The sequence below is a fragment of the Chiroxiphia lanceolata genome, chromosome 4 (genome assembly GCF_009829145.1).
Source record: "Chiroxiphia lanceolata isolate bChiLan1 chromosome 4, bChiLan1.pri, whole genome shotgun sequence".
Classification (NCBI taxonomy): Eukaryota; Metazoa; Chordata; class Aves; order Passeriformes; family Pipridae; genus Chiroxiphia; species Chiroxiphia lanceolata.
In genome coordinates, this window is record NC_045640.1 from 63,997,941 (window position 1) to 64,023,943 (window position 26,003).

The window sequence follows — 26,003 nt, forward strand, 5'->3', positions numbered from 1 at the left end:
TAAAACACCAGTAAACAATCTTCTGCTCCACGAAGCAGGCAACCACAGACACACAAATCCCAACACCCAACCGACCCCCAACCACACACTCTTCCTTGCTAATAGAAGTGGGGCGCAGGAGAGAGGCAGAGTCAGACATTTTGCCTTGTACATCCCTCAATAAATCAGTTAATAAATCTGGCAAAAAACAGTAGGATGGGAACAGACAGGTGAAGGGCTAAGGATATATCCAAGTAGCTGGTGTTTCCCTCCTGCCCTAACCAGCTGCTCTGTGATGTGCTTACCGGAATCCCTAGAGCTTTTAGAATATTCATTTTACACATCGGGCAGGTACGATGGTCTAGCAGCCAGGGATCCACACAGGACTTGTGGAAAAGATGCCTGCAAGGAAAACCAGGATATCTTAATTCAAATGCACCACAGCAGAATTTACCACTTAGTACCAGATGATTCTGAATTCAGTATAGAGTTTGCAGTTTGTGACCTCTCTAAAGACTGCAAAACTAGATCCTATGCACACAAGATTAAGATTGTTCCTTCAGAATCTCAAGCACAAGTGCACATTTAAATGTGTTTGGAATAGAAGACATGTATAATTAGAGAAATAGGGAAAATACACAAAATGCATCAGCAAAGCCCATATTCTTTAAACATTAAAGGCTGTTAGTAAACAAAAGCTGCTTGCTGGTAAAGCTAAAAATCACGTTAGTATTTCTTGATGTTTCTACAGACAAACCTGATTACACCTGATAACTTAAATGTGAAGCCATTGAGCACAGTATTTTTCAGGATAGAGGCACAGGCAAATAAACTGAATTAAAAAAAGATACTTTTCATTTAAATAGAAAAGCCAGCATGAAGCTTTTTAACACATTCTCCCTGACTTTCCTGCTCTTTAGAAGCTGCCCATCAGAGAGAGCTCCTACACAATGCCAGCCCTGAAGGAGTTGTTGCTAACACTGTTCTAGGTCCGAAGTGACTGCCAAGCAGCTTACCTGAGCCTTGTAGCTGCTGTGCACCCCTTTTCTTAGACACTATTCAGGTGGAGGAGCTGAAAGTTTCTTCTCTAGCGTTGCCTGACACAAACTGATATTACTGATATTATTAAATATCAATATTAAATATCAATATTGATATCATTAAATATGGATTATATTAAATATAGATATATTCAGTGCTCGAACCTGACTGACAGATTGCATTCTCTCTTGTGAGCACATTCTGTTACTAGGAATACTAGGAAACGTTTCTTCACCAAAAGGGTGGTCAGACATGGGAACAGGTTGCCTAGGGAAGTGGTGGAATCACCACCCTGGAGGTATTTAAAAGAGTTGTGGATGTGGCACTTGGGAATGTGGTTAAGTGGTGGACTTTGCAGTGCTGGCTTATGTTTGGACTTGATACCTTACAGGTCTTTTGCAACCTAAACAATTCGGATTCTAAGGCTCTGCCTGGACTGTGGCACATACCAGCCTCTACAAGGAAATGCCATCTCTGAGAAAGCCAGAATCACTTAATGTACCAAAATAATGTTAAATACTTAAGTGCTACTTATTCAGCTGAAGGGGTCAGCAGACGTATTATGGTGCAGCTTCTCTCACACAACAGGATGCACTTCCAGCTTGATGGAAGATACTGAAGTGCACTTTCACCAATACTGGTTTGTAACCCCAGCTCTTACTAACATGCTATTGGCCAACAGAGCAGCTGTTTGGCTTCTGAGAGGACTGCAGTCCTAAGTAATACTAGAAATTCAAAGTCAAAACTGTGTGAAATCTCATAATCTTATCCTTTTCACTACAGTGTTTTTTCTCTCTACTTCTAGGAAAAAAAAGGATCCTTTGTGAATCAGAGCTACATTGCACATTATCACATTCCTGTGCTTGGATATCACTTCACACAACCATGGGAAAGGGCAAATCTGTTCTTGGGAGTTTGATCCAGTCTAATTATATGAGTTGGCTGCAATACTGAACTTGGTCAAACCTCGTCTGACCCTGTTTGTCAACACGATTTAATGCAAATGAGGCATCGTGAAGTTTAAACTTGAAGTTTAAACCACTTCTTTACTAAAGCTACTAAAGATCAGAGCTGTCCTTCCAAACAAGACCTGACTTAATGGATAACAACACAGTGTACCAGATTTTGGTCTCTGTCCTGCTTAACAATTCCTTCCTTTTATCTTAGGAGGGACATATTCAGCACATCATCAGATAAGCATTCTGAATAGGGGAAAGCATACAGTTCTCAGGCATGTGTAATTTTACATTTAAAAAAGCCTGACCAACAGAATTTCTTGGGTGTGTTAATTCATGGAGGGTACTGAGAGTCAATGTCTTGCCTTTCAGCTATTTGAAATAATTACGAAATTCTTGATAGTGATTGGTTTTCTTTAACTATATAATCAAATTAATAAACAAACACGTTTATTGGCAAACATCTGAAGCATGTCTGTGCCAAAATAATCCACGCATTTACAAAATCTGAGATAATTATTCTCTCAGAAAAAACTCCAGATTTCCAAAATCTGTTTTGGATTAAAAAAACCATAATTTCTATTAAGACATTTTACCATAGACTAGAAAATCCCTTTTTCTTTTCAAGTTCCAGCTTTGAAAGCCTCAGTCAAACTGGGGTTCATTTTGCAGAATTTTGTGATGTTTGTTCATCACCAAAAGCTTGGAACTTTCGTGACTTAAAGACTTCAAAAACTGCAGTTCAGTGCTCCTGAAGTTGGCTTCAAAAGCAATATTCTAAAATAAGTCCTAACAATGCCAAGCAATTTAAATACATGACAGATTGTGTCACTTTGCAATTCTCAATACTAATGTACCACAGTCTATTATGAATCTACTAATTTCAGATTTAGTATGCACAACAGAAGGAACTTGATTTGACAGAAATCTATCGAAAAATGGAATGTTATTGAAAATCAGATAAAGATTTGCCTTTTAAAATTTTTGTACTGCATTATACAATTAGAGCTTTCATAATATCTATTTTGAACATGTAAACATTTGTGAAGAGAAGCACGGGGGCAGGCTTTGCAGATTTGGACTTGAAACTTTATTTTCTTTGTTATTAGCTATAGCACTATGTACACGCTTATGGCTTTTAACAAATTGTCAATTGCTTGATGTCCTGATCAGTCCATTACCCAAATTCAAGGAGCACGAGGTAAGATGAGAGAGCAACTGCAGTATTTCACCATCACATGGTAAGATAAAGACCTAAAAAGATCAACTGCAACAAAAATCCTTCTCCCTTTGCAGTTCTGGCTGATGCAAGTTTTAAATGGAAGGAGAAGACAGAGGCATCACGGATGAGTTCAGAAGTAATGACCCATACAAGGAGAAACTAAGAGAGAGATGTTCCAGGCACAGGCTTGGGATATGGCTTTGACAATCAAAGTCAAACCTGGAAAAGAAACCCTGGGTTTTTTTCCCTATTGTGTGCAACCACATGTGTTGCAAAACTGTGTTGATTGGGATGGGTTGAAAAGTTTCTCAAAAGAACTGTAATTGATTAGTTGACAGAGAGGAAGGCGAGGAGATGTTGCAACAACATCATACAAAAAGGCTTTCATGAGGGGAAAGGAAACAACTGCTCTTCCCTCTCCTAGGGATAAGAGGCACAATAATGAGTTTAAACTGCAGCAAGTGAGATCCAGGCTACACAATAAGAAAGGCTTCATCACAGTCAGGGTAACAAAGCAGTGCAACAAATTATCAGGGGAATTTGCAGAGTCTTCATCCCGGGAGACTGCAGAGTGTGTTGGAAAAAGCTCCCAAGAATGACACGTGCGTGCCAGAGTCCCTGTGCTGTTCCAGAGGTGGCAGCCTCCTGGGATCCCTCCTGCACTCTTCTGTGACTGCACACGGCTCACAGAGCACAAAGAAAAAGAACCTCAAAATCCCAGAGCACTCCATTTACTATTATCTAAATAGCACTTCATGTTTTTTAAACTGGTGATTACTTTTGTTTGAAATGTATTTACACTTTGTTTCAAGCTGCAATTTTAATTACCCAAGAAAAAAAAAAAAGTCATGTTGACTTCAGCCCTAAATTATAATGATGACTGTAGTAAAACTATTGTAAAGCTTTCAGCTTGCCAACAATTTTGAGAAGCTTTTTTTTCCAGGTTAGGGGAAACTGTTCTCCTCCTGCCTTCTACTCCTAGTCTCATCTATGCAGAGAGAGGTACATCCCTAGTAAGTAAGAGCATCAGTTGCCTGGATTAGACATAGGGCTAAAGCAGGGGATTGAGAAGGGTTTTGATGAGAGACTGAGCAGCACTGTAGTATCCAACAAGATGGTTTGAGCTTTTAGGGGTGCATCTAGGGTATTATTTGTTTATTTTTGAGGTAAAAGGAAGGATAAAAGAAGATGATGATGAAGGTGAGAGGAAGGAATCAAAGGAAAGAATGTGTGCTAGGAAATAATTTTCAAAGGAAGCTAATAAAAAGAGAAAGCAGGAGTGAAGCAGACTGAAATCACAGTTGTTCATAGAGTGAAGGTTCAGGGGAAGAGAATGAGCTGGAATGGGGTCAGAGAGTGTGTTTATTAGTGAGAGAAATGAAACAGCCAAAAAAAAAGCTTATGAGGAACTCAGCAGAGATAATGTTGAAAGAAATGTCTTGCCTCTCTGTACAAGTTTAGCAGTTAGTAGAAGTTTAGTAAAAGGCACATGCTGGGGGAAGCAGCACCAGTAACTTCTCCAAAGCTAGAGCAGAAAAGGCAACAGCATTTTGAAGCTGGAGACGGAGGACAAGCAGAATGAACCAGGGCTGTGACAAGGATGTCACTCTGGGAACAACGAACTCGGTCACATTTGATCGTGTGTCAGTGCCCTCAAAGACAACTTCAGTGATGTTTGCTACCATTAAACATAAAACCAGCTGCAAGTCAACACTTTTTTCTTTTTTTTTTTACCAAGTGTCACTCCTTATTTATTTAATACACTCTGCAGAGTGAAGTTTATTAATACAGTCAGTTGTGGGAGCTGCCTGAAGAGGACAGAGAGGAAGAAGCACGAGTTCACTGGAATTCTCCTCTGAGCTTTTCAGAGTGGGGTACATAACAGGTTATCCCAGTGCCAGCAGAAAAGAGGACTGTTTGGAGAAACAGCCTAAGTCCTAGTAAACATGTAGCTATTTGACTTCAGAGCTCACCCACTGCAATACCAGCAGGTAGACTTTTGGTACCAATTTCTTAGGAGATTCAGGCTCTTAAAAAGTCTTAGAGAGTCTTAAAGAGAAATCTCAAGAGACATAGGGCTTTATATAGAGTGTGCCTGCCGGCAGTGGCTTTCCCAGTACTACCTGCAGTACAGGGCAGCACCTTTCATGTGCAACTCCTGGGGCATATTTTGCTTTGCAGATAAAACCTTCTACATCTCTGATAGAAACACCAAGGTTAGCCAGCACTGGTGTCATATGGTGTTGGCTTCTGTAAGCTTGGTGACATGCCAGCCTTTTATTAAACAGCAGTCTAATGATGTTCCCACATAAAGAAACTGCACACGGTTTAACTGAGGATGCTGGAGGAAGAAAACTACAGAGTCTGTAGGTCTTTATCAAGATATAACACACTCCTACTCACTTCACAGACACAGAAATTAATCTTTTTTTTTTTAATGAGGAGACAAGACTGTCAACAGCAGAAAGAGTCATGACTACCATTTCATGTTTCAGAAGTTCAAACACATGAGAACACGCAAAACACTGCCCTCACAACTTGTGTAGCTGGAAAGCCAGGGTTTGTGAAGTAGCTGATTGAGAAAGATGAGTTTTTATAATTCCAGACTGCTGAGGCTCAAACTGTGAGTATTTTACAAGACAGTTCTGCGGCTTCTACCCTTTCAGCGTGAGTCACTTTCTAGGCGACCTTTTAAGTCAGCCAAGAATTGAACACCACCTGTTAACTGTGTGTTTCCTATCCACTCTGCTTGACTCAACGCTGTGCATGACAAAGTCTTATTGAATTATGAGGTGACACACAAGTGAAAGCTAAAGCTTAGACATATTTTAAGATGTTGTATAACTACCTCCAAACACTGCCTGTCTCTAACACGCAAAATTTCCAAGCTTTATTCTGCTTCTATGCAAACAGGCTTGATGTCAAACCAAGGTCCATATTTTCTGGTAATTTCTCACTGCCCTGTATTTCTGCTTCACGAGATGATGTGTTTGTGTCTGTTTGTAAAACAAAAAAAGAGTTTACATGTGACTTGTCATTGTGGGGGATTTACAGTAGGTCAAATTTATGATTAATCTGTTGCTTTTTGTTTGCCACTTGGAGATGACAGTAAACAGATTTAATGAGTTGCATGAACTAACAGAAATGGACAGCTTGTAACATTCAAATATCTACTAGGGAACAACACAGCAGGAAAATAAACAAGTATTTTGGTTTCTCAAGCCAGTGAATATGATGCATGAGAAGGAAGAAGCTCTATTAAAAAAATAAAAACCTCTGCTCTGCATGTACAGCACTTAAGATTCTTATATCTAGGGAAATCAAACACTTGCTGTTGCTCTCCTGGAGGAACCAGTGTTCCTAGGAAATTTCCTAAGAAATTGATTTCCTTAGAGAAATTCTTCATGTCACTTCACAGATGACAATACAACAGCACAAAGATGAATATAGCTGTGAAATACAGCACAAAGACGAATACAGGGGTGGCAAGAGGCTCTGCTCCTGTTTCACATCACTGCAAGTGTAAGTTCTGCACAGGGCATGCTCACATGAGGGGAAAAAAGGAAAAACAATAAACTGAAAAGCTCTTCTTCTCACCTTGCTTTACTGTTTCTACTCAGCATATCTCTTTTTATGACTGGGGGTTTTTTTGACAAAAGTCAGCCCTTTCTTAGTGCCTGAACATGGCCCAGGACAGCAAAAGAAGTAGCTCCATGGGGAGCAGGAGCCTGCTCTATCCGTGTCTGCTGTGGCCAGGCCTCACCTTGAAGTCAGAAGCAAATTCTCCTAAGGCATTTATTCTGGACTGATTAAGAAAAAAAAAATGAGGAAAACAGAGGAATCAAAACCTTTAGCGTAAAAATCCTATCGAAGACCTTTGTAATAGGTCCAGATCAGACAAAATTTCTCACTGTCATACTAAACCCTCAAGGTCTCACCACCATTAATACCTGTTTCACTTCATGCTGAATAAAGAGGCATTTCAGATATCTTTAACAACAGATTTTGAATAGATCCAAATAATAAATTCACCCTCCCCTTTCCTCCCCCAGCTCTCAGGTAATCTCATCAGTGTGAAACTGTGAGAACAGAGACTGTCTTGAAGTAGAGAGATTATTAGAGCTAAAGCAACTTCAACTTACCTGCAAGGCAATATCCTGACAACATCATTGGGCTTGTAGCCTTCAATACAAACAGCACAGTTATCAAAGTCTGGCTCAGTTTCCTACAGGAAAGAGAACATTCATAGTTTTCATTTTTTTTATTTTTCTTAGCTCATCTCTCCATACAAGAGCCTATGTGACAAAGTAAAACAGCCACTGAAGTAGGTTGCAAATCCAGTAACTGCATTTCAAGACCAGCAAGTCATATTTTCCAATATGTTTCCAGCGAGAAACTTGCACTGGGAAGCATGTAGATTTAGTTAGCATGTTTTAACTTCAAGGATTTGTTGCATCTTTATTGAATCACCCTTTCTACTCTGTTCCCCACATAACTTGCTTACCAACGTTCTTCCTCCACCTGAAGGACACAGTAGCTAAATAAGCAATTGCCATTTCTGTTCTGCCTCATTGTCCCAGAGGTCTGAAAGAATCCTCAGCACTGAATTTCATTTAGTAACAAGCATTTTGAAAAATTACCTTGTCTCCTTTCCTGATCGTTCTGACTTGCAGCTTGCTGATTGCTTTCTTTGCAGCATCTCCAAGCCGGCGCTGTAATACAAAATCTGATCTTATGAAAAGAGCAACTCTTCATGCAGAAACCATCACTTTTTCTCCCTACCCTTCTTAACAATTGCAAATGACTGTACATGGAACAGGAGAGTGTATAAATATAAACATAATAATTCATAATAAGGCCACAGTAGGTGTTCTAGGCTTGCTGGTAACCCAGAGCAGATGAGGCCAAACTACTCTGATAGAGTTCCAGTGGAGACTGCATGTGAGCCCCTCCTGGCACTAAACTACAGCAGTGAGTAGCAACAGATGCAACAAGTCCACTATTTGGGTATCCTACTTCTTCCCTCCCTTTTTTTAGTGACACTTAAAAAAAAAAATACTAGGCAGTAAGCAAAGTGAACACTGAACTTTATTTGTACATTGTTTCATTGATAGTTCATGATCTTCAGCAAGATGTAAGACCTGAAAGTGAGCTGCTAATTTGCTAACCACAAAAACTGTGAAAAGTCTCTCCTGTTCTTTTTTCCCGCAATACAGAGTTGCCTACTTTATAAAAGCAATGCAAAGTATAAAAATGAGGATAAAGCATGTGCAGTTGACTTGCAGGTAAAGCACTATATAGTCCTGCAGTAACATCCTATCCATATATAACCATTTGCTCATTCTTCTCCTTTCTATCTTTCCCTCCAGTGGACCATAAATTGGTTACCATGTGACATTTTTGACTGTTCTCCCATATTTCCAAAACACCATTACTGAGCTAACAGGGTCACAGCCACTCAGGATTAAAGTATGTAATAACAGCCTGATGCAAAACACTCTGTTCTCAGATGCTGAAGATGGACGTGTCTGCCCCTTGCAAGACGCTGTGACCATTGCAGGGCAGTCCATACAACCACTGCTCAGGGGTCCTGTGCTACGGAGCTTGTGCTGTATCAGTGCTCCAAGGACTTGGCTGCTCACTTGTGCTAACCCATTGACAAGGCCATTTGGAGACAGACTCACAGGCTGGAAAAGTCTTTGAGAGGTCATGTACTCCCAGCCGCCCCCTGCTCAAGGCTGGGTCAACTTCAAAGCCAGAGCTGTGTTCAGTCAAGTTTTGAATATCTCCAGGAAGGGAGATTTCACAACCTCTGTGCATAATTTGTTCCAGCGCTTAACCAATCTCTGTCTTTTTTCTTTTCTAAACATATCAATGGAATTTCCCTCGCTGTAATTTGTGACCATCAACGTGCACCTCCAAGATGAGGTTGATTCTGACTCCTCTCCGCCCACCCGTTATGCAGCTGAAGGCTGGAAGCAGACTCTCTCCTCCTCCTCTGCTCCTCTCTCAGCTTAGCAAACCAAGCTCCCTTCACCTCTCCTCAGATGCCATGTGCTCCTGTTCCCAGATCATAGTGGTGACCCTCCTCCTGGTCACTTCTCACTTTTTTCATGCCTCTGTCATACAGTTCCAGGCAGTAACACCTACTCTAATGTCTTCTTGTCAGCTTTGTAACAGTTCATAATACAGCACATCCCAATTTGCCACCAGTTGAACTCTTCCGTTCACCTCCTCTCCCCATCCATGTTTCCAGCCATGTGTTGTTAGATAGGAGAGAGACTTAGGGCCTTTGGTGACTCAGAAGACATTCAACTTTCCTGGCTGGGAACATTGCCTGTGCTGGAGTTCAGAGGGACTGGTCAGCAGGAAGGGTTTCCAGCTGGAGGGGGTGAGAGCACAAAGCCAAAAATGGACGGAAGCTGGAGGTAGTTTGTAAGTTCAGGCCTAATCACCGTACAGATATGACTAATAAATTACCACTTTGTTCTTCAGATTCAATTAAAATCACTGAATTAAATTTAGAGAGTAAGCTTATTGGATTGGAAAGACATGGAAGCTGACAAAATGCATGCAATACTGAAAGCAGAGAGCAATTTTGGATCTGGCTAAAGAGGTGAAAACAATCTTGGCTATCATATGAGATTTATATATTATTTCCACAATAACTAATTATTGCATGTGAGGGAGTATCCTGCAGTTATACAACATCTCTTTCTGTGGTCCATTTTTCTCACAGTGTCCCTTAAATAAAGGGATCAGATGAGACTTGGAAACATTTCTTGCCAGCTATTTGGTGCTTTAATGTAAATCAAAGACAGACTGATAATATACAGCAAGACAAGAGCCATTATGTCCTGTTTCAGAAATTGCTTGTGATTCCTTTTTATCACTATTATTACTTAAACTAATGAAATGTCTCAGTTCTTTTTTGCATGCACTTGAAGGGGAAAGGACAAGATTAAAAACTCATGTACATCTTTGATCTGCTTGTTTTCATGTTTGCTTTCTCTTATCTATCATAAATAGAAAAGTTCATGACTTACACGCAAATGAGAGTAATTTAGTTTTTCAAAGAACAGGAATATCTTGGAGTAAAGGCATACTTGCAAAGGATTCTCCCATTTGAATGCAAGGCATGCTATCAATAACCAATGATATCTCCTAAAAGTTAAGAGGCATTACAATAGTCTAAGGGTTTAAAGTGAGGCTTAGAGATTTACAATCATAAATCTCATAATCTCATTAGCATGGCTGCAACATTCAGTACTGGACTGGAAGGAGTCAAACATATGAGACGCAGTGGGTTTATGGAAATGGGGATGCTAGTTAAAAAGAAAGGACAGCAGCATGGAAAGCATCACTTATGTGCTCCTGAGAAAGTGAATGACCGTAAATGCTAGAGAAAAAGAATTACAGTAACTTCTTCTCTCTTAATGTCCTTACTAAACTATCACCTTTGCAAGGAGGAGATCACCCTGTGCCTTGTGCAAAATGAAGTGCATCACTGGGACAAGGTCTCAGACACATCTCCTGTCCACATTTAAAATTTGCAGACTCCATTGTGGGAAGCATCTTCCCAAAACTGCTTCAAAGACTGATGTTTCTATTCAGTGGCCCAAAACTCTCAAAGCCACAGCCAGCAATCTTCCTTGTCAGATAACTGCTCCACATGCTGACAGCCACATACTAAAGAGTAATGCAGGATGCATGGAATCCTCCCAAACCCCAGTGCAATCGCTACCTGATTTGGCTTCCACTGTCCTGCCAAACTAATGAAGCCCACTCAGCTTCAAAATGACCTTGCAGAAAACTTCCTCTTAAAAAGAAGCCAATGGAAAGAAATGTCACGGAAGAAATATGGTAAAGAAGTCTGGCACTGGAACATCATCTCCTCGTCATCTTCCCATCTCACAAACAACAGCAAGAGAACTTTACTATTACTGATGAAATATGAAATCTGACACACTGACAGGGTTGATTTTTAGTTTTTTGGTTGTTGTTAAGTCTGTGTCCTGCCTGCTACAGGGCTGTGAAAGCAAGTCACATTCTGCTGAATTATCTCTGGCACTTTTGAATATTTTGTGATTTTGGCTCTGTAATTGTCATATAATTCCAAACTACTTCTAATTAGCTCTGCAACGTGATGTTTCATGATGCAAACAGTTCTCACAGTTTTTTACAAACTCTCTCAAACAAGCTGTTGAGGAAACAGATTGCCTATGCATTTCTTACACAAATCTATCCTCTTCATATCAAAAGGATTATTATCAGGGCAACCACCTACTTCCTGGACATCTTGTTATGTCAGAAGAAAAAATGTTCTTCCATATGAATATTACTATCTATCTTCTACTTCCATATGTACTGTACAGTTGTCTGTGCTAGAGGTACTCTTAAATATTAAATATATTAAAATAAAAATTGATATCTAACCATTTTGTAGCTGGCTCTTTGCTAGCTGCACTCATTGCTTTCTTGATGGACAACTAAATCAGTTCCTTTTGGATTTACTGCTTGCTCAGAAACTTATGTTGTGTGCAAGAATGGAAGTGGACCCGGAAAGGAGGGTCCCCATATATAATAGGACTAGACAAAGGTAGTAATGAGGCTCAACAAAAGGACACATGATGTTTTTCATGAAAGGAAGACACAGTTGCAATGAGTCAGCTTGGAAGAGGCAAAATGGAAGATGATTTAGGGAGACTTACAGGGACCAAGGAAAGATGTTCTGATATCTTGCCTTCATGTAACAGTGCAACATTTCTCCTGCTTTGAGAGAACACCTTTTTCTGCCAGTCATGGTTTGCAGACACGTTGTCCCATTCTCTCAGCACAGTACCCAGACTATCAACCCACAGGAGGCTGAAGAGCCCCTGGTAGCAAACTCAGTATCAGCCAAACCTCGAAATCCCACGCCTGGCACAGGTTAGCAAAGAGATAGGCATAGGTTCTTATTTGACATAGAAAGCATAGGGCCTCACAAGCCCTTGTTTTAAAAACTGTGTGACTTTAAATAATTCAGATGACAAAACTAATTTAAACACTTTTAAATTATTTTAACTGAAGTCTAATAAATGAGTGACAGGTTTTTGAGAACAGGGCACTCAGTGTGCATAGTTAAAATTCATCACACTGTGGGGTAGGAACTGACAGCACGACTTTCTCTCAACAGACCAGCTAGCTCCCCCTTCACCTCTGTTTATCCAAACATTTCAGCCTGTGGATACACTTTAGCCTGAACACATCAAATACAAATAGAAAGAAAGCATCTCTTCTGAAGTTAGTCAGCAATGAAGGTGCTTCCAACCCACGCTAGGCTCTCCAACAAGTAAGCACAACACCTTCATACCAACAGACGTGTGCAAGTTATAACGGTAAAAGCTTTTGAGTGCAATGACAAAAGAACCTTGCTCCAGTAAAGCCACACAAACAGTTTTTCTTTGTATATATCTGAATATTCAAGGTATTAATGTAGAAATCTGTGATCCTATCTTTGCGCTACAAGAAAATGTGCTAAAGAAAAAAAAAGGCAGAACTTTACAGGGAACAGTGTGGAACCCTCATGGAAAGGCCAAGAGCAAGATGAGCTCTTCTGAACCAACTACATCATTATATTCCATAGCCAGGACTAAAAGAAACAAAACAAACAAGCCACAGCAATGCATTAACACAGATCATTGAGCTTTGTATATTGCTGCCATTTTTCATATGAAAAGAGTTAACAGAAAGATTAGAAGAGACGTCAGACAAAACTGCATGATGAAAGGGCATGAAGACATTCTAGTTTGTCTCATATTATTGTGCCAAAGTGGCCAAAGAAAAAAAAAATTCTTAGGAGGCATGCTTTCTTATTCTTCTGAAGAACAAAACTAGTAAAATATAAAAGTTATTAAAACCTCTCCACAGGACAACTGCTTGTGCACATGTTAGTCTCACTCAAACCTTGGAAAGAAAACACCGAAAAGAAAATTTGCTTGAACATATAAACCTATCAGTTCCAAACCTCACATTACCTGACTGAGCTTCTTATTTTGCTGAGTTTTATGTTTATGTATCTCTATTTAGATTGCTAATCTGCCTGTATAATTACTTGATTGAAAGCACACTTACACACACAAATTAGGCAGCCATGTGCTTTTGCAGACAAAGCATCTAAAAATTACAACAGCCATTACAGTCACAGCGAATCTGCTGCCAATGATGTTCAAAATCCAGCTGGGATAGTCTCATTCTTGCTATCCAAAATTTCAGACCGTATATTTAAAAGGAAAATATATTCTTTCTGTCTGTAAATACAGAGCAGCTGCACTCTATCTCAGAGGATGCCTGAATTTCAATGGGGGAGGGCAAGGGATTCCTATAATCAAGTATATGTTACAGAGAGTGCGGCTGTACTTTTCTCTACAAGATGATTATTAACACTCTCAGCTTTACCTTTTCTGCAGAATAAGCAAGGCAACCCTCCTGGCCCTGAAAGTAATTTATTGAGGGTTCAGAAACCTCTCTGAATTATAGTGCATTTTTTCTCTGCATTAAAATGGTTATCTCCTCAGATTTCATACACTGATAACATTTTCTAGTGTACCATTAGAATGAAATGTAGAAGCCTTGGCTTTCCAGTTCTGCTGATGCTGAGATAGTTGTATCCAGACAAGAACAGATTAAATTTATTATTATCATTGCTATTATTATTCTCTGCTGAACTACCACAAAGATGGACAGTGCTTTATAAATTCAGGGCTCAGGACTCAGGGCTCATTCCCACTGCTGACTTCTCTCCAGCCCTATAGGCTTTGTATCTCTTTCAAGGAGTTTGGACAAGATGCCAAAACCAATACCAATAATAACATTTAATAACATTGGTAGCTATCACTACAGTGTGTTCAGTGATCATTGTCAAATGAAGAGAGACACGTTTGCCTTTCAAGCCCAAGGCCCTTCTAAAGAAGTATGAAAACGAAAACACATTCTGTTCTTTCTTCACTTATCGTGAACCATTATTTCAGACACAGACATTCACATACCTCTGTATTTTAGTCATCATTGTAATCTCAAGGGTTGTTGGTTATATACATTGCTATGTCACTTGGCTATATGCACCAAAACAAGCTTTTCATGAATAAACATCATCAAGTTTCTGTCTATTTCTTGTGTGTTTTGCCTGGGAAAAACCCCCATAATATATATACATTATTAATTTTTTTCCTGAATCCCACCCATATGGACAGAAGTCTTGGCTTTTCCCAGACGCAGAAGTTTTTACATCTCTATTCTTTTCACTTTCCTGGTATTTTTTGCTTTGCTTTGTCTGTTTTTCCACACGTTCATAACTTCCTCAACTTTTACTTCTAAGCTGAACCCCGCGGGGATCTTTTGGAAACACAAATCAGTGACTCCAGCCCTGCTCACCTGATTTCGGTCTCTGGCATTTGCGTAGCGGAACCTCTGGATGTAATAGAAGACCAGCCACGCCAGCGAGATGATCATCAGCACAATGAAAGAGATGGAGACGAACACCACAGAGGTCCGGCTGACGTACTTCTGCAGGTTGCGTGTCCCGATGGTTATGTACATCATCACAGTAATGTTCTTCTCTAGGAGGCTCACTATCTCTTTTCCTTTGGGTTCAGGAATCATTATTGCTACAACATCTTCTAAACCTATCAGATGGAGAGAGAAGAGGAACCTTTAAGTAAAACAAGGGATCACCAAAAGGCCATCATAGTCACAGAATATCCTTGAGTTGGAAGGGACCCACAAGGATCACTGAAGTCCAACTCCTGGCCCTGCACAGGACCAACCCAAGAATTCCACCAGGCACGTGAGAGTGTTGCCCCAACACTTCTTGAACTCTGTCAGGCTTGGTGTTGTAACCACTTCCCTGGGAAGCCTGTTCCAGTGCCCAACCACCCTCTAGGTGAAGAACCTTTTTCTAATATCTAACCTAAATCACCCCTGACACAACTTCATGCTGTTCCCTCAGATCCTGTCATCAGTCACCAGAGAAAAGAGATCAGCGCCTGCCCCTCTGTTTTGCCTTGTGAGGAAGTTGTAACTGCAGTGAAAACTTCAGTTTTCTCTTCTCCAGCTGAACAGACCAAGTGCCCTCAGCTGCTCCTCACATGGCTTCTCCTCAAGGCCCTTCACCATCCTTGTTTCTCTCCTTTGAACACTCTCTAACAGCTTAATACTTTTCTTATACTGTGGTGCCCAAAACTGCCACAACATCCAAGGTGAGGCCAACCCAGTGCAGAGCAGAGCAGGACAATCCTGTCCCTCGACTGGCTGGTGATGCTTTGCCTGATGTCCCCCAGGACATGGTTGGCCCTCCTGGCTGCCAGGGCACTGCTGACTCATATTCAACTTGCCATCAATCAGGACCCTCAGGTGTCTTGCTGTGGCACTGCTTTCCAGCCTCTCGTTCCCCAGTCTATACACAGTCAGGGTTGCCCCATCCCAGGTGCAGAGTCTGCCACCTGCACTTGTTAAACTTCATACAGTTGGTGATTGCCTGGACCCCTAACTTGTGTAAATTTGCCAAAACAGTAACAAGAAAGCTGTGCTTTCTTCTGCTCTCCCCTCGTGCTTACCAAGAAGGAAGTCAGAAGATGGATCTGGTGAAGGTTTCAACCTAAACCATTACACAGTGTGTTTCTACACACTAGTCTTGGTGAGATACCTAAAATGTGTTTTATGGGTTGACATAAACACAGATTTCTAGCACTACTGAGGCTTATCAAGATGATATTGCTGTAAACACCGCAGAAAGGGAGCTGTGCTGCATCCAACATTCCATACACATTTATCACAGGCCACTTTGCAGGGTCATGAGTCTGTCAGAGAAGCCCCTCCAAACTCTGCATTCAGATCAGAAATACTTTCAATCACAGATTCCCACAGGGTTTCATAACCTGAGCACACCAAAGCATCACTGCCCTCACCCCAGGCTGGCAACAGGAGAAAGCTGCAGGGGCAAAAGAAGCTCAGCGTGTCCTCAGCAGCCCCACAGCCCGAGCCCACACAGACATTTGGGAGCCCCTGCTGGGAGCTGGACTCTCCAACTGATACAGGTTTAAAGTCAAGAGCATTGTTTAATTCCACAAAAAAAATGCTATTGCAGCCCAGATAAGCCTCTGACACAGTTTGCAGCATGGCCCCAACAAGGATGCAAGTCAGTGCAGCTGAGGCAGCAAAATCCCACTAATGGGATGAAGCAAGGACTTCCTACAGTCTTGCCAAGCCTTCTAAAGCCATGACCCTGTGAACAGGGCCCTCCACCAATCTATCCTCGACTCTGCACCAGTTTTCCTTTCCATACAGCGCTGTTTGACTTTACTTGCGTCACACATTGCTGAAACAATTTTCTTTTCATAATTTTATGTCCCCTGTGTCCGTGAAATACATGGTATGAAATGATTTGTGATTTAGCAGGTCGTTAAATGCTTTTTCTGGCCTTACAAATAAACTATCTCTAGTTTATGGTTTAATATTAGGGATATTCTGTTCTTTTACTTCATGAAACAAGCATGTAGACTATTTTTACACCTAAACCATGTTTTGCAGTAGTCAAATCCTGAGTTGTACTAAGCAGCTAAGGACAAACAGGATGTATTGTAATGTAGAAACATACTAGAAACAACAGCATATTAACTGATCACAAACTGGCACTTAGAAAGCTATAAACAGGAGTTGCTGAAGCCAGACAGCAATGCTGGGGTGGGATTTCAGAATTTCAGCTGAAATTCCAGGAAATCAGCCAGCATGTTGCTAATCTCATGGCTATCTGTATTTTGACTGTGGCAGGAGGAGAAAGCTCTGCCTGTGTCGGGACATTTGTGGAGGTGGGAAGGGATCACTCAGCCACAAATGGAGGTATGAGAGGGAGACCTGTATTTCCAGCAGCATCCCCCTCCCTCCAAGCTGGTATCCAACATGAGCTTCACCAGGGCAGCACTGTGTTCTAGTCTTCATGGCCCAGCTCAGACATTTCTTCACTAGAACTCCCATGAGGTAGAAACCAGATTTTCAAATGTATTTGGATGCTATAGATCAGGAGGTGCTTAGTAGGACTTAGGATATACAAAAGCAGACAGGGGTGGTGTTCTGTAGAAAACACTAATTGTGGAGGAAACTATAAAATTCTGCTGGGTGCCTGGAGGTACTGAAATAGCTGTGACAGACTGCTGCTACTCACAAAACCTGCTGCAAAGCTGGGAACTGAACCCCTCCTCTCTCAAGTCTTAGAGTAGAAGTGTAAACACCACCACTCTTCCTCTTGTGAGACTTTCCATCGTAGCACTTTCCTGATTATGAACAGGTCTGTCAATGAATAGGGGGAAATCAATAGTCTGGCCAAGTCAACAGTTTTAGATATCCACGGTCAGAAACTTTACCTTTCTGCTGATAATTCTGCATAAAGCATTAATAATTTTCAGCTATTTACCTTTATTTTTTTTCTAGCAAGAGTCCACCTTTACAGTAGTTTGCAACTCTTTTGATCCCTGTTTATTACAAAAGGCTAATGCAAACATTACCCTAACAGCCTAGGGAGAATTTGCCAAGTCTCAAAGTGGCTGAGAAGGGCACTGGTGCCACGCCAGTAATTTTCCTGCAGTCAATAAGACAAATTGTCTGGAGCAGTGCTTAGCTGTCCATATGGGTTCCTTTGTTCTTTTCCCTTCTTCAAAGGAAATAAAAATTTTAAGTTCACTCTACAGGAATACAAAAGCAACAACCTCACACATAGCCAAAAAGAAACCACAGTGAAAAATTCTGCAGCCAAAAATACTGAAATGAATTTATTCAACTGTTCTCAAAACCCACCATTCAGACCCACTGACTTGTCCAGTACAGACCTTTAACATCATCTTCAATACAATTTGGGACACTGTATGAATATTACCTGATAGCCTTTAAAAATGGAGACACAGAAAACCCCTTTTTCAGTAGAAAATATAGGTACTATCTTAACTGTTTAATTATCTCGAATCTGCGTTTCTTGAAAAACTTCAACAACATGTTTAATTGTGTTTAATTATGGTTAATATAGCTTTAATATATTTCTGGAGATATGAGATGCTGCAAGTAAATAATCATATTCATTTGCTCAATTCTGAAATTGGTATTTTTGTAATACTAAAACAAGCACCCCACAGTAACGTCCTATCTTTGTTTAAGAGCAAAGTAATTAAAAAGAGGGAGAAAAAACTGTGTGATCTCCTGCACAGATTTAACCTCATTCCTGTCTTTCATCACCTGCCCTTTCTGATTAAGCAACAGTGCAGCTTTCTGGCTTTAGTTCATGGTGGAAACATAACTGGCTCTGAACAGGAGTGCAGCCACACGCCTCCCTTCTCTGCTCTGTCCTCCTGACCTCTGACAGGGAGTGGGCCTCCCAGCCTCTGCCACCTTGAGCTTAGGGCCTTTTAAGATCCTTTAAAACACACAGGACACTAAGTAAATTGCCATGGATACATACTAAATAAAACTGCGTTTCAAAATGCAAAGCAGAAGACACAGTCATTGCAAGAGGAAAGCAGCTGCTTTTATTTATTGGAGTATATCAATTTCAGGCATTTTACTAAGCTTATGATCATTTTTCCAAGGCATTATAGAGAATGCTATTTATCAATCATATCATTAAGCTATGTTTTTAATCTCATCTATGCTCAATAATGGGATGAAAAAAAATTTAAAAAAAGTAATAGATTTCTCTTTTCTACCTTATATAACAAAATGTTTGTATTATCTCAGTTTCATATGAGAAGCTCTAACACATATTAAAAGCATGCAAATTAAAGAAGGGAAATAATGCCATGAGACATCAGTGTTAGAGATTCATTTTTATGCCCAAGTACACATTTGCTCAACAGAGTCCAAAAAGAGAAAGTATCTGGTAACATTTACTGATGATTCTCTGGCGAGGTAAATGCTACTGATGCCTTTCATTAAACACACCCACAGTGGGAACTGCATTTTGTGGCCCTCTGGTTCCCTAACACATTTCTTTTCTTTTTCTGGCCAAGATTAATGCAGAGTTTGACATGAATTTTTAAGTAGCTGTCAAGATGAATCAGAGATTCATAAATCAAAGGTATTCAGGCCGCAGTGAATGGATTTTTTTTCTTTTCTTCTTTTTTTGGCTTAAGAAACATGTAACATATCAGTGCTCCCTCCTTATGAGCCAATAACCAAACAAGTAAGGTAGAACTTACAGGCATTTGGGATGATTTAAGTCACTTTAACTTGTTGAAGTGTATTTGCCTAATCAAATATTTCCGGGTGGAGAAAATGTGCTGCCAGTCTTCAGGCAGCTATTCCACTTCTGGGTTCTGCATCCAGGGCCATTGGCACATCCATCAATGGGTGCAGGACAGGTCCTGCCGTGGCTGGCTCCAGAGGAGCCAGGCTGGAGAGCTGTGTCCAGGCTTGGCTTGTTTCCCAGTCACTGGGCCAAACATGTGGCTCTGTGGCTCATCCGCCGGTGGCACAAGAGCTGCACCAAGCTGTGGCTACTTTGTTCACTTACAAAGAGTGGCTCTGGAATTAATAGGGAAGATGGAGAGAAAGACTACAGCAGGTGTCAGCCACCCTCCGACACAGCAATGAAATCAGAGGGCTTTCAACAGCTCTAGATGTGCACTTTGGAAAAAGACCTGGAAGACCCTCTACAAATCTTCCCTCTCCACACAGTACTTGGCTATGGAAATACGTGTCAGCTGGTATTGCCTTTATGCAAAATTTGCCAACTTCAAGGGTAACAATCTATTCCCTGGTGACAGAGGAAAATACTTTAGTTCAGTAACAGTGGCTTTTTTTACAAGAAATGAGCAGATTTTACATCCAGAGGATGTACATAAATTCTACACACCTTGGCTGCAGGCTGTGCTTACAAACTTGTGATATTTCTTGATTCTGTTCTGGGAGTTTCAAGGATGAACACAGTCCTCTCCTCATTAGCAGTCAGGTCCAGCAGTAGTGGGCTGCTGCTTTAATCTTTTGTCAGTTTTTGATGGAGGCTCTAAAAAGTGATGTTTCTGACACATCTTAGAATAGACAGTTTAATTCCTCATGCTTGGCAACAGCCAGAACTCAGTCAGAGAAATTCATTGAATTATTTGAATAGAATTCCAATTTGAGAGGCATATAGAGTCTTCTCTAAGATATCACATCAAGATATAAATGAAGATTTCTCTTATGCTGTAGATCAAAATCAAGCACTGAAGTGCTTCCTTTTCCAGATTTTGTAAGTGAAAATTCAAACAGTATTTTAGAGTTCAGAAATTGCCCTGAGAGTGTTCAGTCCTGCTCAGAGCCCAGGAACAGAAACCTTGCAGGAAGGTTCAAGAACCTAAGCAACTCTTCTTTTACTTCTTGAAGAAATAATTTCATTTTTAAGAATCTACTTCAGTAACCAGCAGCTACTGTAAGAAAGCAAAACAAACACAAATCTGAATGATTTGACATCCTACCCATCCCCAGCTCCAGATCCTCAACTCCAGGCTCAGCCTGTGGTCCGTGGGTGCTGCCAGCAGCGGTGGTGGTGCTTCCTGTGAGCTCAGCAGCACTTGCTCTGCACAAGGACTCACTGTGCTGCCAACCCACCAGTGCTCTCCTGCTGTAGCTCCTGTTGCTTCCTGCATCCCTGTGAATGGATTTTATGCTATGATCTGGATGATGGGTAACATTTCAAAGCTAATTTGGAGCAGAGCACAGATATTTTTTAGAGAATACTCCCCCCCCTCCAGAACAGCATCTCAGTTGAAAAATTATTACTGAAGAGAATGAAAAGGAATCCATGGTGACGGTGCTGTAGTTGTGACTGTCTAAGCTATAGCTAAGAATGGTCTGTTTGGTTGTTAGAAGATACTCCCTTTTCCTACAGATCTTGTTGTCTTTTGAAAACAGTATTGCTTTATAATTGTGTTCGATTTCTTTACAATGAAGTTACATGGGAAATGGTATATAGGTTAATCAGATGGCATTTCAATTGAATTTTAATACCGTATCAATTGTTCTACTATCATTGAATCATAGAATCGTAGAGTGGTTTGGGTTAAGATCACATAGTTCCAACTCCCAGGCTTGCCATTCACTAAACCAGGTTCCTCAGGGCCCCATCCAACCTGGCTTTGAACTACTATCTTCATTGTTGCAACAAGGGTTCCAAGTCTTTAAGACTTTAAGACTATCCACTGAGAGTTCAATCTCAGTTCTATTCTATATGGTGTAATTATAAATCGATCAGAATATCAGCTGGTACTTGTTTTTCTCCTTAAAAAACCAACCAAACAACATAGGCCTAGATCACATTTTTATGAACTCAAAAATTACAGTTGAAAATCAAAGCAATATTTTAGAAAACCTGATTTCTGAGCTTCATCCATTTCAGGGAAGAAGGAGCCTAACAGTGTTTAAACAACATCCTAGACACTTATGTAGGTAAACTGAGAAGCATTACAGTAAGAAATCAAACTGGGTAAAAGGAGTTTTCCCTCTTCTCTAATGGGCATTTGCAGCATTGGTCTCAAATTGAAGTATCAATAAATGATACTACTGAAAAAAATTGGCAAGGAAAGAGCAATACACAGTAAGTGACAGTAATACATAGTCAACACATCATGTATCACAGGTGAAGTGACTACAGACTGTCATCTATAATCTTTTGCACAAACTGTCTCAGTGCCAGAGGACTAGAAAGGATCCCAATTGCTAATGAGGTTTCATAACAGATATGGGCAGCTACAGATCAGGTTTTCCAAAGTTTTTCAGCGAGGTTCCTAAATTAAGACTCTTAAGCCAAAAAGTCAGCTCTGAATAAAATAGGAAGGGCGTTACATGAGAAAATAGGTGGTTAAAACACAGGATCTAGATGTTCAAAACATCAGAGAGCAATAAGGACGAAAAGCACCCAGGGACCACACACTGCTGGAGGCTGGGATAGCCATTCTGGGGAGGCAGGATTAAATGTTCACCCTGTGCTTATTCTCTTTTCCAAGCAACTGCTGTTTGCCATTATGAGAAAAATCCAACTGGGACAGATGGACTTCTGGTCTCCAAGCATAGATTTGTTTTGACACTAACTGGAAACTGAAAGTTTCAATTCCCCTGGAGAGAATAAGGGTTAAGTGAAGTCATGACACCAAAACAACAGGTCTGATTACACCAAAAAGTCCCTCTATGAGCCAGAGTGGAGAAATCATACCTATTTCTGTGACCAGTGATGAATAAGAAAGGACTGGGGGCTGAGACAGTCGATGCCTCTTGCTTCTGAAAGCCCCAGTGAGGGTTTGACCCAAGGCAGAAGGGTCCTTGCATCTCCAGTGTGGAGGCAGGAGGGTGGGTTGGTGGCTCAGAGCTCTGTACCATATTTGTGAGCATCAAGTGTTCGGGTTCCACCACAGGGGCGTGAACACAGTGTAAAGCAGAGGAAAGCAAGATGTGATGTGTTCCTGCTGACCTGGAGGGACAGACTGCATCATCCATCACCCCCTGTGCTGAACATCACACCCGGGTTCTGCAGATGGGCTCATCCACCTCTTCTCTCAGTGCCCGTTCCAGAAAGGTGTTACCATCACCAAGGGACTGGTGAGGTTGTGGGCAGGATTTTACCCTACAGTGTGGAAAGGCTGCAGAGCAGGATGCAGAAATCTTTGCCCACCCAGTTCTGGGGCCCACAGACACTGCCTGCCCCTAGGTACCTCTACACAGCAGCCCCTCTGCCCTTGCACCCTGTGAGGTGAAGGAGGAGAGCTGCCAGAAAAAAAGGAAAGCAGGAATGTGACCGTTCTCTGTTCCCACTGCTAAAATTGAGACACACCAGGCATACAGAGCTAATCCCCTTCCAGGGTGTCCAGCCTCAGAGGAAAAAAACATGCAGGGGAAGGCCAGAAGCAAAGACAGCATAGCAGCACATAGCCCTGTGTTTGTAGATATCAAGATACTAAAGTTATCAGAACACAAGATTTCACCATATACTCTTTTTTTTTTTTAACTCTAGAGCCCTTGCTTGGCAATGACGTAGGTGCTTTCATCTCCTCCCACCCACACTTTCCAAATTGTTTTCTTTCTCTGTTATAAAGCAGAGAGATACTTCCTTCAACTCACCCTCTCCCTCATTTCCCGCTTCTCCTTGGCACCATTAGCACTCGCCTTGGTCCTCTGCCCATCTTCCAAAACATTTAACTATAAATCAGTTTTCCTTTAAAAGGCAAATGAGGCAGCCGTGGAGAGAGGAGCGACACCTTTTCCTTACAGTACTTTTCCCACTTGCAAAAGAAGGAAATTCTTTTATGCAAACTATGTGTTTTTTTTCTTTATACAACGTTATTGTCATGAAACGCATTTCATTGCAGAAGCACAAATATCTACTGGGATAATTAAGTGACATGTAGAGAAAAAAGATGTACTCATGTGAACGACTGACTGCAATATTTAAGTAAGGGATATAACATATTGCTATTCTATCCTGAAATGGACAACAACAATCTCCAGCAGAGCTGTTCTTGGTTCATTTCTTTTGATGCTAAAACCAGGAGAGGCAAGATGCGTCTGACTGTGATCTTTTCTGTGAAAAGCAGTTTCAGCCACTGTTTATTACTGCTTAGAGACAAAGAAATTTCTGTTCATGTTTTTGTAATCGATGCTGATTTCGCAAAGGGTGGAAGAGCTCAGAACATATTGACTTTCTCTAAATTTTACGCAGCAACTGCAGCAAAGGAAAAAGAAGTAAACAGCTACAAAGCTCAGAAAATCAAATTCAGCATGATAGTTGCATCTTTGCTGGGCTTCTTTCCCACAGTGTCAGCTCATCAGTCTGCTGAACTAACCAATGTAATGAAGCAACACAGTGATACTTATTCACACTTAATTACAGAAAACAGGTGGTTCCATGAGAGGTTTTCTCAGATCCCAACCCAACCCAAGGAATAAATTTTCGAGACTCCGTTAGCTTAACCAGGATAGTACTTCATTATAACTGCTAATCCTTTGTACTGAATACTGCTCTAGAAATTTCCCTTGATTTCTAAACCATATATATACTGCTGGTAGCTTCTGCCACTTGTTCTCTGTTCTGGACTTTGCACTGGGATGCTTTATGATTTTTTTCATGCAGAAGGTGGCCACCCAGACTCCTTCATGCAGGTCTTACAGCTCAGATATGCTCCAACTCAGAGCAAAATATGCTACGGGGATAATTTATTAGTAAAAATACAACCTTTTCAGAGCTGTGGCAAAACACACCCACTGCCTAAAGCAGAAGCTGCTTTGCTATCTTCAGTGGAATTGTGCCAAAAGAAAATATGTCTTAAATAGTATCTTATGTAGTCAGGAGAGAGTACAATGCAAACACAAACCAGTGACTGTGCCTGGTGCTCTTAGAATGGGAGTGAATATGTACAGTTTCAGGGACCTGAAATTCTTCCTTCGAAACTTTAATCCCACACCTTGACAAAACACGAACATGTTCATTTGAAGTGCAACCTACAAGTGTGCAAAGATGCATGGAATCCTCAAAGATAAAAGGAGGGGAAACAATTAAACGACACTGTAGGTAACTGAAGCTGTTGTTTGCATAATTAAATAACATACATGGAATGATGCCCTGCTAATAGAGTTACGTGCTGTTTGTGTTTAGCAAACTTCACGGACAAAGGATATTGGAAACACATAGAAAATTAGGAAGTAAGCGTGAGACTATACACAGAAAAAATGCTGCAATTATTATGCAGATTAATCATTATTATTAAATGCATTATTGTGCAGTTTTTAATCTAAACTTAGAGACAGAATCAGTGATTTTTTTTCAGGTACTGACAAATCCTGCACATTTACTCATAATATGAAAGAAAAGTGTTAAAAAATATTAGTGCCATATACAAAATAAACGACGTTTGACCCTGAAGAGTAAAGAATCATTAGGAACTTTCCAAGCTACTAAAACAGGAAAAAGAGAGAGGGAGAGAAGGATATGCATGCAGAAATACAATTTCAACTGAAATGCCCCAGTTCCAAAATGATGTTTCAAACACTTTTAACACAGCTTTTAAGCATCCTTTTAAGCCCATGAGGCTTAATCTACAACTCTGGTTGAAAACTCTTCGCTAAAGGAAATGGACAGGGACCAGATGGGGGTTTCTTAATCACTGTTCTCATCACCGGTCCCTAACACTGGAACTACATCAGTCAGTTCCCAGAGCAAGTCCAACCAGTTTCAAAGGCGCTGCAGCTTCCACACTGACCCAAGGATGGGATACCACGGGCTGCAGACTGGAGAAAATGGGACGTGGTGACGCTGTCTGCTGCTTGGAGAGGCAGCACTGGGCACATCCTCCTCCTGCACCATCAAACCTGGCAGTCAGAGAAGCCTTACAGGACATCTGCTTTTCCCCAAAGCAGATGAATGAAAATCCCCAAACCAGGAGATTAAGACAACTCTGGCTGAAGCCACACACAACTCTAGTGGCTCTGCGTGGGCTGGAGTGGTTTGTGGTTCAAAAAGCACAGACGACTGAAAGAGTAAAGAGCTAGAAAACAGCACAGCACATCTGGTGTGATTTTAAGCCACATTGCTGGGCATGTTCCAGTTCAAGTGACCCTGAACTAGCTGAGCAAGAAACAGGTTCAGAGCAGCAATCTGGAAACTTCGTAAAATTACTTCAGGGAATTTCCTCCTTCCTTAGTCAGGTAAAACTTTGCCAGAGATGCAAAAACACTAACTGCTTTTATCACTCCGTGCAGGGGGATGGGATTAAAAATCACGAATAAGAACAACGAATTAAAATGGAGCAAAAGAAAGAAAA

General features: G+C 40.9%; 1 protein-coding gene across 1 annotated transcript in view; it reads right to left on the minus strand.

Annotated features, from left to right (window-relative positions):
- RNF150 (ring finger protein 150) overlaps window positions 1-26,003 on the minus strand; it is a 119,300-nt gene that overhangs the window by 35,721 nt on the left and 57,576 nt on the right. Inside the window, exons 2-5 of the mRNA XM_032685918.1 lie at window positions 14,611-14,861; window positions 7,839-7,910; window positions 7,341-7,423; window positions 285-381 (exon numbers count right to left, since the gene is read on the minus strand). Coding sequence (XP_032541809.1) covers window positions 285-381; window positions 7,341-7,423; window positions 7,839-7,910; window positions 14,611-14,861 — 503 coding nt within the window. The remainder of the gene's footprint in view (window positions 1-284; window positions 382-7,340; window positions 7,424-7,838; window positions 7,911-14,610; window positions 14,862-26,003) is intronic.